Source organism: Bubalus kerabau, chromosome 3, assembly GCF_029407905.1.
Source record: "Bubalus kerabau isolate K-KA32 ecotype Philippines breed swamp buffalo chromosome 3, PCC_UOA_SB_1v2, whole genome shotgun sequence".
Classification (NCBI taxonomy): domain Eukaryota; kingdom Metazoa; phylum Chordata; class Mammalia; order Artiodactyla; family Bovidae; genus Bubalus; species Bubalus kerabau.
The window spans coordinates 173,022,104-173,038,891 of record NC_073626.1 but is presented as its reverse complement, the minus strand read 5'-3'; the positions used below and the strand labels follow the sequence as shown (position 1 = coordinate 173,038,891).

Here is a 16,788-nt window from a genome sequence, read left to right as displayed (position 1 = left end):
CTGGAATTAAGATTGCCGGGAGAAATATCAATAACCTCAGATATGCAGATGACACCACCCTTATGGCAGAAAGTGAAGAGGAACTCAAAAGCCTCTTGATGAAAGTGAAAGTGGAGAGTGAAAAAGTTGGCTTAAAGCTCAACATTCAGAAAACGAAGATCATGGCATCCGGTCCCATCACTTCATGGGAAATAGATGGGGAAACAGTGGAAACAGTGTCAGACTTTATTTTTCTGGGCTCCAAAATCACTACAGATGGTGACTGCAGCCATGAAATTAAAAGACGCTACTCCTTGGAAGGAAAGTTATGACCAACCTAGATAGCATATTCAAAAGCAGAGACATTACTTTGCCAACGAAGGTTTGTCTAGTCAAGGCTATGTTTTTTCCTGTGGTCATGTATGGATGTGAGTTGGACTGTGAAGAAGGCTGAGTGCTGAAGAATTGATGCTTTTGAACTGTGGTGTTGGAGAAGACTCTTGAGAGTCCCTTGGACTGCAAGGAGATCCAACCAGTCCATTCTGAAGGAGATCAGCCCTGGGTGTTCTTTGGAAGGAATGATGCTAAAGCTGAAACTCCAGTACTTTGGCCACCTCATGCAAAGAGTTGACTCATTGGAAAAGATTCTGATGCTGGGAGGGATTGGGGGCAGGAGGAGAAGGGGACGACAGAGGATGAGATGGCTGGATGGCATCACTGACTCGATGGACGTGAGTCTCAGTGAACTCCAGGAGTTGGTGATGGACAGGGAGGCCTGGCGTGCTGCGATTCATGGGGTCGCAAAGAGTTGGACACAACTGAGTGACTGATCTGATCTGATACCCATTTGAATGCAGAGTTCCAAAGAATAGCAAGGAGAGATAAGAAAGCCTTCCTCAGCAATCAATGCAAATAGAGGAAAACAACAGAATGGGAAAGATTAGAGATCTCTTCAAGAAAATTAGAGATACCAAGGGAACATTTCATGCAAAGATGGGCTCAATAAAGGACAGAAATGGTATGGACCTAACAGAAGCAGAATATATTAAGAAGAGTTGGCGAGAATACACAGAAGAACTGTACAAAAAAGATCTTCACGACCCAGATAATCACGATGGTGTGATCACTCACCTAGAGACAGACATCCTGGAACGTGAAGGTGGGCTTTAGGAAGCATCACTACGAACAAAGTTAGTGGAGGTGATGGAATTCCAGTTGAGCTATTTCAAATCCTAAAAGACGATGCTGTGAAAGTGCTGCACTCAATATGCCAGCAAATTTGGAAAACTCAGCAGTGGCCACAGGACTGGAAAAGGTCAGTTTTCATTCCAGTCCCAAAGAAAGGTAATGCCAAAGAATGCTCAAATAACCACACAATTTGCACTCATCTCACACACTAGTAAAGTAATGCTCAAAATTCTCCAAGCCAGGCTTCAGTGTTACGTGAACCGTGAACTTCCAGATGTTCAAGCTGGTTTTAGAAAAGGCAGAGGAACCAGAGATAAAAGTGCCAACATCCGCCGGATCATTGAAAAAGCGTTCTATAAAAACATCTATTTCTGCTTTATTGACTATGCCAAAGCCTTTGACTGTGTGGATCACAGTCAACTGTGGAAAATTCTTCAAGAGATGGCAATACCAGACCACCTGACCTGCCTCTTGAGAAACCTATATGCAGGTCAGGAAGCAACAGTTAGAACTGGACATGGAACAACAGACTGGTTCCAAATTGGAAAAGGAGTACGTCAAGGCTGTATATTGTCACCCTGCTTATTTAACTTCCATGCAGAGTACATCATGAGAAACCCTGGGCTGGAGGAAGCCCAAGCTGGAATCAAGATTGCTGAGAGAAATATCAATAACCTCAGATATGCAGATGACACCACCCTTATGGCAGAAAGTGAAGAACTAAAGAGGATCTTGATGAAAATGAAAGAGAGTAAAAAAGTTGTCTTAAAGTTCAACATTCAGAAAACTAAGATCATGGCATCTGGTCCCATCACTTCATGGCAAATGGATGGGGAAACAGTGGAAAACAGTAGCTGACTTTATTTTCTTGGGCTCCAAAATCACTGCAGATGGTGACTGCAGCCAAGAGGTGCTTGCCTCTGGAAGAAAAGCTATGACCATCCTAGACAGCATATTAAAAAGCAGAGACATTACTTTGCCAACAAAGGTCCATCTTGTCAAGGCTATGGTTTTTCCAGTAGTCATGTATGGATGTGAGAGTTGGACTGTGAAGAAGGCTGAGTGCTGAAGAATTGATGCTTTTGAACTGTGGTGTTGGAGAAGACTCTTGAGAGTCGCTTGGACTGCAAGGAGATCCAACCAGTCCATCCTAAAGGAGATGAGTCCTGGGTGCTCATTGGAAGGACTGATGCTGAAGCTGAAACTCCAATACTTTGGCTACCTGATGCAAAGAGCTGACTCATTTGAAAAGACCCTGATGCTGGGAAAGATTGAAGGTGGGAGGAGAAGGGGACGACAGAGGATGAGATGGTTGAATGGCATCACCGACTCAATGGACATGAGTTTGAATAAACTCCGGGAGTTGGTGTTGGATAGGGAAGCCTGGTGTGCTGTGGTCCATGGGGTTGTGAAGAGTCGGACACGACTGAGCGACTAAAATGAACTGAACTGAATAAACAAGGGTGGTTGTGTTTCTTATTTTTTTCCCATTATTTTTCAAATAATTCATAAAATAGTTTAACTCCTTCACTGATATTAAAGTCATGCCTATTCACCCCAGGAATCAGATTCAGCTCTTTGGGTTTAGGGGTTTCATGGTGGGGAGAATAGTATTCAATCCATTTATTTACAATCCAGTCTGAAAAACAAACAAGAAGTCCTTGTCCATCTGAAGATCTTAATATATTTATTTGAAAACCAAGTTGTGTGAAAGAGAACACTAGTCATATACCATCTCTTCAACCAAAGACTTGCAGACAAGGTCAGCACAGAGGCAATGATACATGCAGTGAATAGCAGGTCTCAGCATAAATTTCCTCACAGGCATTTCCAATATGAGCCTGGACAATCTTCTTCAGGTGAGCAATAAGATCCTGGGGTAGTGGGGAGAGGGAGAAGCTAGGGTTACTCTTAAAACATTAAAAACCAACAACAACAAACCACCCCCCGCCCCCCATCGCCCCAAAGACACTAGACGTTGAACTTTAAAACTAGCCCCTAGGGACTTTCCTGGCGCGCCAGTGGTTAAGACGTCACACCTCCACCACAAGGGGCACAAATTTGATCCCTGGTCTGGGAACTAGGATCGTGCATGTGGCCTGGTGCAGCCAAGACATAACAAAATAAACAAAAAAAACAAGCTCCTAACCCTGCTGATACAGTCCCAATATGCCAGTTTGTACTAAGACAGACTATGGGTTTCAGATTCTTATTGGACTGAATGTTTTGCCCTTTTAAAAACTAACAAGAATCCAATTTTCAACTGAAAACTTCTACGCCATCTGGTAGTTCACGGCCCTGAAAGACTTAATTGGGAGGTTTTCAGTAAGGGATTGTGAAAGGCTGCCAGGGGCTAATGTGAGCTCAGTTCTGCACACAAACTGAGAGCTCAGGGTATTAATACTGCTGTGTGCTGGTTGGGTAAAGCTTAGGAAACCATCAAGAGCTGAAAGGTAATTTTCAAAAGCAGGAATGGAAATTATAAATCTGAAAATTGTCTCTTGGGGGTCTGACTATATGTTGCTACTAAGAGCAGGGTTTCTGCCTTAATTATTTATCTGAGAAAGCTTTAATTGTTACTTATGGAGCTAGATCTGCAATATGACATTTAAAATGTATTTTTCCTTTGTCATAACGATACTATTATCTTCTTTGAAGAGTACAATTCATGTTTGTTTTATAACCTATTTGTCCTACGGTGGGATTAGAGAACCTTGATTATACAGTTTGTGCTTAGTTGCTCAGTGGTGTCCGACTCTTTGCGACCCCATGAACTGTAGCCCTCCAGGCTCCTCTGCCCATGGCAATTCTCCAGGCAAGAACACTGGAGTGTGTTGCCATGCCCTCCTCCAGGGGATCTTCCCAACCCAGGGACTGAACCCAGGTCTTCTGCACTGCAGGTGGATTTTTTATCTTCTGAGCCACCAGGGAATTGCATCTTCAAATATGTAACACCCATTTGAAAAAGAAATAGAGGAAGAGATGATAATTTTGTGAAATTGCAATCTTTTGCACCTAAAAATCCCCTTCATTAGGAAACTAGCATAATAATTATCTTTTTCAACTGGACAAAGCTTTGTTTACAGTCTAACTGACCACAAGTACCAATAAGCACTATTGTCTTATACATATTAGATGTTCAGTAGCTTCACTGAATAAATGAATTGTAAGGCTTTTAGAGCCAGAAGTATTACCAAAGGAAAGAGAGAAGAATCATGAGAAATTCAGACTTGTGCTACTCAAAGTGTAATCTACAGAGCAATGCCAGTCCACAAACTATAACTGATCCACAAGAAGGAGCTTACATCAGAATGGAAATCAACTCCATTACTGAATAGACAGACAGTTCAGTTATTTTTGGGGGGGTTAGGGAATAGCAAGGCTTTTTGATGAGCGAAGCATTGAGTTACATTCTGGAGCAAGCCCCTTCCTCAGGGACCTATGAAAACAGTTTGCAGATCAGCCACTTTGAATAGAGCTGGCAGAACACTAGACTAGGAGAGAGACTCAAGAAAAAAAGAAAAAGGAATTGGTGGTTACATATTCAGGAAGAGGTCAAATAAAGAGAAGTTTTAATGTCATTTACATAAATAGGGATTAAGAACAGAAGGGGAAAGTGAGATCACGTCCTTGTAAAAACATTTGTGAAGAATCGACAGAGAGACTTCTCACGGTACACAGTTTTGCTCCACACGCACCTCTGGTCCTTAGTCATCAATATACTCAAATGGTTCTGGAGGTTCTGGCTCTTGTTCTTCCTCCTCGATTTTTGGGCCATGAGCTGCCACGGGTTCCACCAGCTCTTCAATGTCTTCACTGGTATCCTTCAGAATGATGATGCCTCCAATGGACAGCTATTAAACAGAGCAAGGAATGAAGATGCTCAAGCTCCACTCATATTTCCAGAACGCTCCACAATCTTGAGTGCATACTTGTTAAATGGTACCCCAAGAGAACGAGAATGATTTGGAAGTAGAAAACTGGAACTACACTCTCCTAGATGACAGTCAGGAAACTTGACATTTGTCCCTGTGTGAGGCTACACCAGTAACTTAACTTTTCAACTGTAAGATGGGGCTAATAATATCTTCCTCATCTATTCCTTCAGGTTAGTCTGAGGACTGAATGTGGACAGCACTGCCAGTGTACACAACAAAGGATAAAGATAACTGTCGGCTATAGGAGTATCTTCAAATTTAACCCAATGGCTCTGGAGGGTGGAACATGCGGCGTTGCTCTGTTTGGACGATGCATCCCGATTTAAGAAGCATTACCAAGTACTGTACTAGCCTTAGCTGGACTGCAGGGAAAATGTTTACTATCCAACGAGGCACTCTAATGCCGTGCTACTTAACATGTGGTCCTGGGCCAGTAGCATCATTATCATGTCAGAGCTTGTTAGAAATGCAGAAAACTTAGCCCTACTTTAGAATTCTGAATCTGTGTTTAACAAGATCCTCAGGTGATTTTTACGCATGCTAAAGTTTAAGACACACAATCTAATAGATCCTTTTATCATGTGTGTGAAAAGCATCATTTTGGACACAAAAGACAATTTATAAATGAAAAGAGTATTTTTCTCCAGAAATTTTAGAATGACAGAACAATATAAATATCACAAATATCTGAGTGTTTTTCATTTTAATCTACAAATCATTGTGATGCAAGACAGTGAAAAACTAGATGGGAAATAAAAGGGAAGTAGAATGTAGAAGCAATTCTATTAAGCCCTCTCCCAAACATATTAGCAAAAGGTAAATTCAAGCGCCAAACTGTTCGCCCATCTCTGGTGTACCAATCTTATTCTATTTGTTTGCCTGTGTCAAAGGAAATGGAAAGCTGCTCTAATTAAATCAGTCAACAGTGGAGGGCACATCTGGAAAAAACACATTTCTACCAAAGCACATTACTGGGAAGGAAAAGAAGCCCAAGCACATTAGTCAAATGATTCACATATGTATAAGCATCTCTGCGGTTCAACCTAATCTAATTTTCCCATCAGAACCCTGCTCTGCCACGCTATAAAACTGGTGTGCCTGCATTTCTAAACTACTTCCCCTGTCTCAATACACACATATCCATACATATTAATCTATAACCCTTTTCCTAAAAAAGTTTTCTTGAAAAAAACCATTTTATGAATGGTCCCTGACTTTACTACCAATATTCACCCAAGAACAGAGTTACTTGGCCACTATCTTAATACTCCATGGTCTAAAAGTGTGTATGAACCTCTAAAGGACTAATGGAGAGTCAGCAGAGGACTTCCTGCATTTTGGAAACAATGGCTCTAGGTTGTAACAGTACTATTTCGTGCTTAACTGGAATCCTCCAGCCCAAATCCTGCAGTATAACCAACATATAGGAAGAGCTTTTTATACCTACATGGTTTAGATTTATTAATGCCTTATATGTTAGAGAGTTCACACATTCTCTAATCAGAAAATAAGATATACGACAGTCTGTTTTCTGAGAAGGCTAGTGACAACTGAAGACAGAGGCAATGGGACACTTCCTGCTGCCAAAAGCTCCACACTCTCTGTAAGGCGTCTTTTAATATGGACAGGAAACAGTAGGAATGCAACCCATTTTCAAGATTAAACGCAACGTCTGAGGAAGGACCTGATGACCCTGCCAGCAGGGTACTAGAGGAGATGAGTCAGGGGGCACTCTTTTCTTCACCACAAACACATAGAGACAGTCTTTTTTCCAAAATTGAGATATAATTCACATAATAAAAATTAACTCTTTTAAGTATACAATTCAGTGTTTTTTATAAGTATATTCACAGAGTCATGCAACCACCTCCACTATCTAATTCAAGAGCACATTCTGATGAATGTTTAATCTAAAAGAAATTCTGCATCTATTAGCAGCCAGTCTTCATTTTCCCCTACTTCCAGCCCTTGCAACCATTAATACAACTTCTGTTTCTATGGATTCGTCTGTTTTGGACATCTCAAATAAACAGAATCATACAACATGTGGTCTTTTGTGTCTGGCTTTTGTCACGTAGGATAATGTTTTTAGGTTCAAACATGGTGCAGTATATATCACTATGTCATTTCTTTTGGCTAAATAAAATTCCATTGTGCATATCATTTTTATTTATTCACCCACCACTTCATGGACATCTGAGTTATTTACACCTTTTGGCTATTATGTGTAAAGCTGATATAAACATCAGTGCACAAGTGTTTGTGTGGACATGGTTTTCATTCTCTTGGGCATATACCAAGGAGTGGAATTGCTGGGTCATATGATATGCCCACATTTAATTTTTCAAGGAACTGTCAAATTGGTTTCCATAGAGGCTGCAACAACATTGTACACTCCTACACCAGTGCCATCTGAGGGTTCCAATCTCCCCACATCCTTGCTAACTTTAATCTAAAATTTACTGTCTGTCTTTTTGATTACAGGTATATTAGTAGGTATGCTGAAGCATCTCCTTGTGGTTTTGATTTACATTTCCCTTACGATGAATGACGTTGAGAGTCTTCATGTGCTTTTGGCCATTTGTAAATCTTTTTGGAGAAATGCCTATTCAAATCCTTTGCCCATTAAAAAAAAATGTTATGTTTTGTGACTTTTCTAGAAAGTATTTTTATTGTATGTGACCACTGAAATCTCTCAGTTATCTGACTGGACAGCTAATAACTAGTGAGGAAGATCCTTAAATACTGGGAATAAGTCTCCCAGTCTTTGCTGAGGGGCTATGTGTATGACTGGGGGTCTTACCAACAGCCAGCCAGGCACAGACATAGGAAATATATTTCCTCTGATTTGAGCAAAGGTTTAACAATCATTTAAGTTCCAGCTGAGGCAAACCAGCCTCCTCATATGGTGTCATGACACTGAGCATTTACTTTGCTGTCTTTAGTTCTTCATAACTGTCAAAATCACTGGGTATCTTGTGTGCGCTTAAAGTGTTCACTGGTTGTGTACTAATACAGCTGTTCTGGCAAGAGCAGTTTCGAAAGCATGCTGTTAGAATATATTTTCTAGAAACATGTCACTTAGGTGAGCTGGGTTGCAGATTAGACAGTGACTAATATAATGTGTCCACTGGTGAGTGAGTAAAAGTCGCTCAGTTGTGTCCGACTCTTTGCAACCCCATGGACTGCAGCCCACTAGGCTCTCTTCTGTCCATGGGATTGATTCTCCAGGCAAGAATACTGGAGTGGGTTGCCATTCCCTTCTCCACTGGTGGTTCTAACAATTCATTCATTCAACACTACAGGCCAAGTAGTACTGGGTCCTAGTAATGCAAGATTAATAGGAGGTGGGAGAAGACCTTCAAACTGTTCTATCCTTCCTGGCCTGACTGCTGCTACCCACAGAAATGACTTGTCACCATCACCAAGTAATAGCTACTGACTGAGGATTTACCACTTATAGATACTGTTTTAGGTATTTCACACATAACAACCTATTTAATCTTAACAATATTCCTGAGTGGTAGGTAGTATCACCATTCCAATTATTAGATGAGGAAACAAACAGGAAGCAATTTAAGGAGCTGTCTCAGTCACACAGCTAAGACATGGCAGAGCTGCAATATAAACTCAGTTCCATCCAGTTCCAGCTCTTCCATTAAAATACAGCTATCCTCCATCCTCTGCCCTTGTTTCCTGATAATCTAGTCGGGTAAGACCCTGACTCACAATTGTGAGTAAGAGTTGTCACCATCAGCAGGGAACACCTTCAAGCCAATGAGAATGGGTTTACTTTTCCAGAAGAATCTAGAAATCTTATCTATGACATTTCAGATTGGTCCAGGATTTGAATGTACTAAGTGTATCTACTAATGGTTCTCCAGTTTGCAAGATACAAGAACCCAAAAAAGAAAGACATTACCATGCTCAAATTTCTGATTAGCATTTGTTTCTAACACGAAACTTTCTGCCCTAGAATAAATTAAGTGGCATGAAGATCCTTTTCTAATTGTAAAACAGAACACTCTTGTGCTTGTGTATTAACTGTATATGCTTGTATACAAGCTTGTATATGCTTGTATATTATGTTGTTCAATCACATTCTCATGAGTTAGGGATGATAATTCTTATTTTATAGTAGTGAAAAATGATGGAGAGAGGATTAGTTCTTGGCTTAAGATTACTCAGGCTGAAAGTGGTAGAATCAGGATTTAAACTCAGGATGTCCAGCTCCAGAGTCCATGGTCCTAATCACTATGCTGTATTAGTAACTCTATGATGTAAACCTTTGGTAGATGAATGGTTACACAAAACTCAAGAATCCAAATCTCTATGAATGGAAGGGTATGTTCACTTTTGCTAAGAGATTTATTAGTACTAGAGAGCTGTTTCCAACATTTGGGCAATTTATCCTTCTCTATAAAGATTCCACTGCCTTATAGATTAACATCCTACTGGTACATAACTAAGGGCCATTGGTAACTTACTGGTTTGAAAGGCTGGTATCTACAGGTCTCCAGCATGCTTAGGACCTTAAGCTGGGCAGGCATAACTCGGGCTGGGTTATCCAATAACTGGAAGTTTGGCTCAGGTTCTTTTTTCTTCTCTTTTTCTTCCTTTTTCTCTGCTTCATCCTGTGGGGGAGGGAAAAAAATATAGTCCCATAAAGGTTCACTTCTGTTTTACAGCATTGTTTAATAAATTTACTGAGCAACTATCAGGTGTAAAAGGTAGTTAGGATTAGATATAATGGAAATAGAACCAAAATGATACCAGACTCAGAAGACAGAGATGGTAACTGCTTGGGGTGAGAGTGATATCTAACTTAATTGAAAAGGGTAAGAAGATTTTTCCATTAGCAGAGATATTTAAATAAATGATGTTGCCTTTGCTTGAAAGGGCTTTTCTTTCTCCTACCATCACCGCACTGTCTGATGAAAATCCTACTCTGCCCTTCAAAACCCATTTTAGTTGTCATTCCTTCCAAGAACTCATTCTTTTTTTTTTTTTGAACTCATTCTTGATTTGTACCCTACTATTATTCCCATGAATGAGTTTAATTTCTAAAGTCTCTTTCAAGTAAAATTTTATGAGTTTCCATGCTTGGAACAGGATAATTATTTAAAGAACTCAAGAACAAGGTATAACAACGTTCAACTAAGGAAGAATCTGGACCATGACAGAGATAGCTACATCAACCCATATTACCAGAAAGTTATACCCACCACTTCCATTTTCTCCTCTTCCTTTTTTTCCTTTTCTTTTTCCTTCTTTTTAGCCTTGGCAGTTATAGATAACACAGCAGTGGAAACCTAGAGGAGTGAACAGAGTAAACTATTGTAATACTTACATGGGCTTCCCTGGTGCTTCAGAGGGTCAAGAATCTGCATGCAATGCAGGAGACCCAGGTTCAATCCCTGGGTCAGGAAGATCCTCTGGAGAAGAGAATGACAACCCACTCCAGTATTCTTGCCTGGAGAATGCCATGAATAGAAGAGCCTGGCAGGCTACACTCCACAAGGTCACAACAATTGAGCAACTAACAGTTTCACTTACACACAAATGCACAAGCCCAGTGAGAATTCCGTTCTACAATGCTGTTGTTTCCTGGTAGTAAAGAATCGAAAAGAACAAAATAATCTGGGAATATAAGGATAACTTACTGTTACAGTCATCAGGTAAATCTTTATTTGCTAGAGGCTTTTGTCCAATATAGCTCTAAATTTTTTAATTTAAATCTGTAGTATACCTTGGATGTTAATTTGCTATGATAAGTCTCTGAGACAGAGATCTGGGTGCCGCATCCTTTTTTACTTGATAGGGAAAGCACTGGAAAACAATAATTTTCTCCAAACCTGGTTGTAAAGCTCTCTCACTGGACTAGATGCCCTACAATGGTAACCAACAGTAGCTAAGTGGTTAACCTGGAATTATCATCCTTGATGGGTCTCACTGAAACCAGAAGTGAAACAGGGACCTTGAAAGGCTAGGCAGTAATTGTGTAAAGCTGCCCTTGTTTTAGACTCAAAGGTAGGGGGGGCACCCTGAAACACAGCTGATGAACAAGATGCTATTATCAAAGGACACTATCACCTACCACCTGGAAATTTCGTCAATTACATAATTATCCCTACTTAACCATAACATTCGGAGAAGGCAATAGCACCCCACTCTAGTACTTTTGCCTAAAAAATTCCATGGATGGAGGAGCCCGGTAGGCTGCAGTCCATGGGGTCGCTAGAGTTGGACACGACCGAGCGACTTCACTTTCACTTTTCACTTTCATGCACTGGAGAAGGAAATGGCAACCCACTCCAGCATTCTTGCACGGAGAATCCCAGGGACAGGAAGCCTGGTGGGCTGCCGTCTATGGGTTGCACAGAGTCGGACACGACTGAAGCGATTTAGCAGCAGCAGCAGCAGCAGCAGCAACCATAACATTTACAGCAAACAATCAACTGGCTAATACGGAATATTCTCTTAAGAGAAAAAGTCATTTTCCTAAACCTGAAGTGTCATAAAAGATAATTTTACTGCGAAAACTACAGGGACAAGCACAGCTCTCAATTTTACCATAGTTTAACTGAATATCTTTATACTCATTGGGAGGACTATAAATCGGTTATATCCATTTTGAAAGGAAATTCAGTTAATACTCATAAAAATGAACAATTTGCATTACTTTTGATCAAGCAATTCCACATCTAAGATCCTAACTTACAGATATTCTTGTACAAGTGCACAAATACACATGTATAAAAATTCTATACCAGTCTCATCTGTAACAGTGATAAATCAGAAATAACCTTAAATGTCTATCAGACAAGGAACTGGTAAAACAATATACACACAAAGCTTGCTCTGCAGCTTTGGAAAAAATGAGATCAATACACATTAAAAGAACCGCTAAAATGAAAGCAGTAAGATGCAGAACAGCATGTAGAAAACATGATTTGTGGTATAAAAAGTATTGACATGTGCAGAAAAAACATTTGGAGGATTCACAAATTATGACTCCTGAAACATGGGACCTGGATGACCAGGGGAGAAAAGGACTTTCACTCCATACTCTTGTGTAATGCTGGATTTGACCATAAGAAGTATTACTTTAAAAATACCTACTTTAAAACATAACAGTATTTAAAACAAACCCAAGTAAAACACTAAGCAGCTCCTATATAGGTACAAATGGTGCTCAAAGTAACAAAGAACCTACCTTTTCCTTTTCTTTTTCTTTTGGTACTTCCAGAGGGGCAGGATACGCAAATGTTGATGGTTTACAGTTTGATTTATATTGAACTTTCGGCATCTGAAGAAATAAGAGAATTCTTCCCCTTTATTAAAATAATCAAAATCAAGGTTTAAGGATTCTATACTCAAAATAAGCATACAGATGCAAAGGGATGCCATAAGTTTCAATTCACATTAAATTACACAGCTATTCAATTATGTTACCACACTTCCCTTAAAGGCATCTGTCTTCTTTCACTGAGTTAGTTTTGAGGTGCTTTACAGAACCACTGTGGTTCCTATACTTTCTTGAAGCTCTGTGCCTTTGAACAGGCATCCCTTTCATTTTTCATTTTACCATGCACCCTGCTTCAGAGGGTTAAGTCCCAGTCATGGTGTGAGCATCAGATCAACTGTTACCTTTTTTGCAGTATCATCTGATTATCTAATCTGCACACCTAACTTCCACGTCCCTTCCTTACACTACAGAGTCTAGCATGAGCCTAATGGAAAAGTTGGCTTTGCATTACTTGGTGACCAGGTTTAAAGTTCTCTAGTCTGAAATTTTCTCTATTTACCCAATTTGCATTGATAGGGAATGGTAATAAGCATGACATTTACTAGGACAAACAACCTTGTCTTTTCCATCCCACTTTCATTGTAAGGAATGGATATAGAGATCACAAAACTGTGTGCCAGAGGAAGAAGTCCCTAAGATTACACTGTATGTTTAACCACAATGTTAGAGATTGGGAAACCATAAGATTCTTGCTCTAAGAGAGCAAACTGCTCAATATATATATACAAGTAGTTAATACTGAAACATTTACAAGACAATTAATTGGCTATACAGCTATACTGAAGAAAAAAAAAATCAATCCAGTGAAACACTCAATCTTTATCTGTCATTTTTTTACCTAAAATTTTTCCACCTTGAAAACTTAAAGAATATTTTAACAACAGTGATGACCAAATGTAAGAGTTATTTAAAGGTCAGAAAGCCTCTGAGAGGATGGAAGACCAAGAAAGTGAATCACTGGGCCAAAGGACTGAGAAAGACACAAGTGAAACCACGACCTCTGCCCCGTTCCCCTCCAAAATAGTGTGATGACAGGGAATGCATCACCTTAAGTCTTTGACTTATGTGACTAGTTTCATTCTATGACTGCCCCTGGCTCCTCACCTCCCTGGTCCTGTTTTGTCACTACCAAAGGGACATCCACCTATCTGGTTTTCCCTTAGTAACAATCCTTTCCTCCAGCAAACACTCTAGCACTGCATAACAGTGGAACATACCCGTCTCTAACTTTCCTTTCTTAGTAAGGTTTAGTTTAGGTCTCCCTTGCCCAGACGGTTGTAACAAATTTCCAGTGATACCAGAATGATGTTTCTAAACTGCAAATCTCACCATGTCATTTATCTGCATGAAATCCTACAACAGCTCTCACAGACCTTCAATATTAAATAAAATTCATCAATGATTATAAAGCCTTTGCCCCCTCTCACCATTTGTTAACTGATTTACCGAAGGTTACACTGTTAGTAAAGAGACTTAATTTTCAAAACTTCCACCAACACACTCCTCTCAGTAAGGTGACTCAGTCTGAGGGGAAAATATTTTATTAATAAGATGCCAACTAATCTTTAAGATTTTCATGAAAATCCTCATGAGTGGGTGGCGAACAGGATAGTGAAGATATTCTATAAAACTGAGCTCTTGCAAACATACCTTTAAGTCTTTGTTCAGGCCAATGACACAGGTAGGGGTATAAGCCAATGACAGGAAGTGTGAAAGAGGAAACCAGAACCAGAACTGGGTAAAGACAAGGACGCCAACCACAGAAGGCATATGGGTGTGTCCAGTTCTGGACTGCAAGGAGATCGTGACATTATGTCCACCTGCAGAAAAGGAGAGAAATCACGAACATGAATCTAGCAGAGCAAACTACAATTTCTAAGTACTGCACTAGAAAAGAATTTGGTGATTAGTTTGAGAGTATAGTTCATAAAATCTAATATGAAGTCACTGGAATTAGCCAGTGATCTATCAAGGGTCTCCAAAAGGAAATGCTGGACTCAGGGTAATCGAAAACTTCTTTACACACACACACACACACACACACACACACACATACACACAAACATACACTAGGCATTTTTTAAAAAACTAAGCCTGAAGGACATCAGAACTTGTATGCTAAATTAAATATTAATCTATATTATACACTGGCTTTTAATGTACAAACTAAAAGTAAAATTTTAGTACATGTCATATTTGCAAACAACAGCATAAGACAAGAGGTAGATACTGTTTGCTTATTTTTGTCTTTCTGCTTTAGTATTGTCTGAACGCAGGTAGCACCAAGATTAACTAGGCTTGTGATCTTATACAAATCATTTTACCTCTAAAAGGTTTTTTTTGCCCCATTGGCAAAATGAGAGTTTGAATCTGACCATCTGCACTAGAGCACTACCATGAAAAAAGAAAAATTTTAATATCCAATCCTTGATTTGATTTAAAAAATTTTTGGAGGAAGCATAATATATAAAACAAATCAGAGCTAATTCTACTAAATCAGAAGAGATTTTGGGCTTGAACCTGACCTATTAATCTACCAGCTGCCATGTCTCCTAGACTACCCCCTGAGGGAGTACAGAGAAATACAGTTTGAAAGCTAGTAAAAAAGGACTAAGGGCCAAGTGTCAGTTAGCTACATCTTTACAGGCCCTCGTAAGGCTGGGATTCTAGGATGCTCTGGAGGTTGCAAACATGAATGTCTTTAGGAACAGGTCAGGTAAACAAATGAGAAAGCAGTACGGTTGAAGCAAACTGAAAAGTTCGTATCATATTTAAAGAGGACATGTTACTTGGGGTGTAGGTCCATGGTCATCATGTAATTTTGTTTTTAAAAGTACACTTGAATCTGGATTTCTGACAATATTTGCAGATTTTGCTAGGCAGGCAAAAACACGTGTTTAAGCCAGATATGGCCCACGGGCTACTGTGTTGCTGCCTCTGGTCTACAGTTACAGTGTTAGTGTTGGACCCCAGAACTCACGATGTGAACTTTGTGCTTCATATAATATAGCCTATGAAAACAGGGCTCGTTTGTGCCTAGTCAACATCCTAATCTGAATTCCAATTGTGGGATCTCCATTGCTTGATTCCACTTCATCTCAGCATCTCACAGATGCCTTCACGTTTTGCTTGGAATCAGAAAGTGAGTACAAACTTAAACCAAAACGCATTTTAATTTTTTGTAAGAATCAGGGTTCTACTGTTCAACCAAATAACCTAGATTTTTTCGTTACTCCTTTATAGATATTTCATTTACAATTTTACCTAGAAAAAAATCAGGTATACTTTAAATGTATTTTTCCAACAGGAATGAGTTCTACTTTTACTGTTGGCTTATATTCCTCCTCATTCTGACCTCACATTCACAGAATGCTTACTACAGATTGAGAATTCTGAACAAAATGCTGAAAAAGATTCCAAGCAGCTTCAATCTAGTGAAGATGGATAATTTGATAATTAAAATAAGGCATAAAAGTATTATGACAGACATAAAGCTAGGCCCACCTAACCCATGGCAGAGGCTGAAGAGGGTAGAAGGGAAGGAAAGGCTTCCTAGAGAATGTGATATTTGACCTAAGTTTTGAAGCTGAATTTCCTTTTATTTCAATGAAATCTATCTTCTTCAGACTTAGACACTAAACCTGCCTTTTGTTCTAACAGTGTGTGTTTGTTCTAACAGTGTGAGATTAATATAAAACAAGGGAAAGTTTATTTTACTGATAGTATTTGCACAGTTTTATAAACTTCAACTATAAACTTTCTTAATCTCCAGCTTTTCTCCATGAAGAGACTAAATCATTGAATGAGTTCTCATAAACTTCAACTTCACTCATTTCTTTGAAGTTTCCCTCTCCAGATTTTCTCTATTACCATTAACTTCTGAGACAAATCACAGTACTAAAATTTTTTCTAAAGCAAAGTGAAAAAGGGAAAGGAAATAATTTTATGCTCCTAATAGTGAACATGGCACTAGAGAACTTTTAATAACACTAAAAAGAAATGGAAAGAAGCACCAAAATTTAATTGGCTCATCACAGATCAAGCAGACACAAAAAAAGTGGCAGAAGGAGAGAGGGGTTCAAAGAGGAAGGAGGGGAAAACACAGAGAGGACTTCTAGTAGAGATGGCAGAATAAAGCTAAAATAAAGAATTGTTCTCTCCCCAATTCCTTAACAAATGACTCTGATTTAGTATAAACCAATGAATGAATGAGTAAAGGGTTGAAATGTAAAATCATAAAATTCAAAATGAAGCAGCTAAAAGAAAAAATAAAAGATTACAGAGTGGTAAAACGTTACTTCTAAATCCTATTTAAAAACCAATTACCAAAAATAGTCAATCTGAAAAGGCTATACACTGTATGATTCCAAGTGT

The 16,788-nt window shown here is 39.3% G+C and overlaps 1 protein-coding gene across 2 annotated transcripts in view; it reads right to left on the bottom strand.

The window, feature by feature from the left end:
• Positions 1-2,828: 2,828 nt before the first annotated feature.
• PSMD1 (proteasome 26S subunit, non-ATPase 1) overlaps positions 2,829-16,788 on the bottom strand; it is an 82,443-nt gene continuing 68,483 nt past the window's right edge. For both annotated transcript variants that reach the window (XM_055573720.1, XM_055573721.1), the window contains 6 exons: positions 14,065-14,234; positions 12,322-12,414; positions 10,331-10,417; positions 9,593-9,739; positions 4,866-5,021; positions 2,829-3,041 (listed from right to left, as the gene is read on the bottom strand). In XM_055573720.1, coding sequence (XP_055429695.1) covers positions 4,875-5,021; positions 9,593-9,739; positions 10,331-10,417; positions 12,322-12,414; positions 14,065-14,234 — 644 coding nt within the window. In that variant the 3' untranslated portion in view covers positions 2,829-3,041; positions 4,866-4,874. The remainder of the gene's footprint in view (positions 3,042-4,865; positions 5,022-9,592; positions 9,740-10,330; positions 10,418-12,321; positions 12,415-14,064; positions 14,235-16,788) is intronic.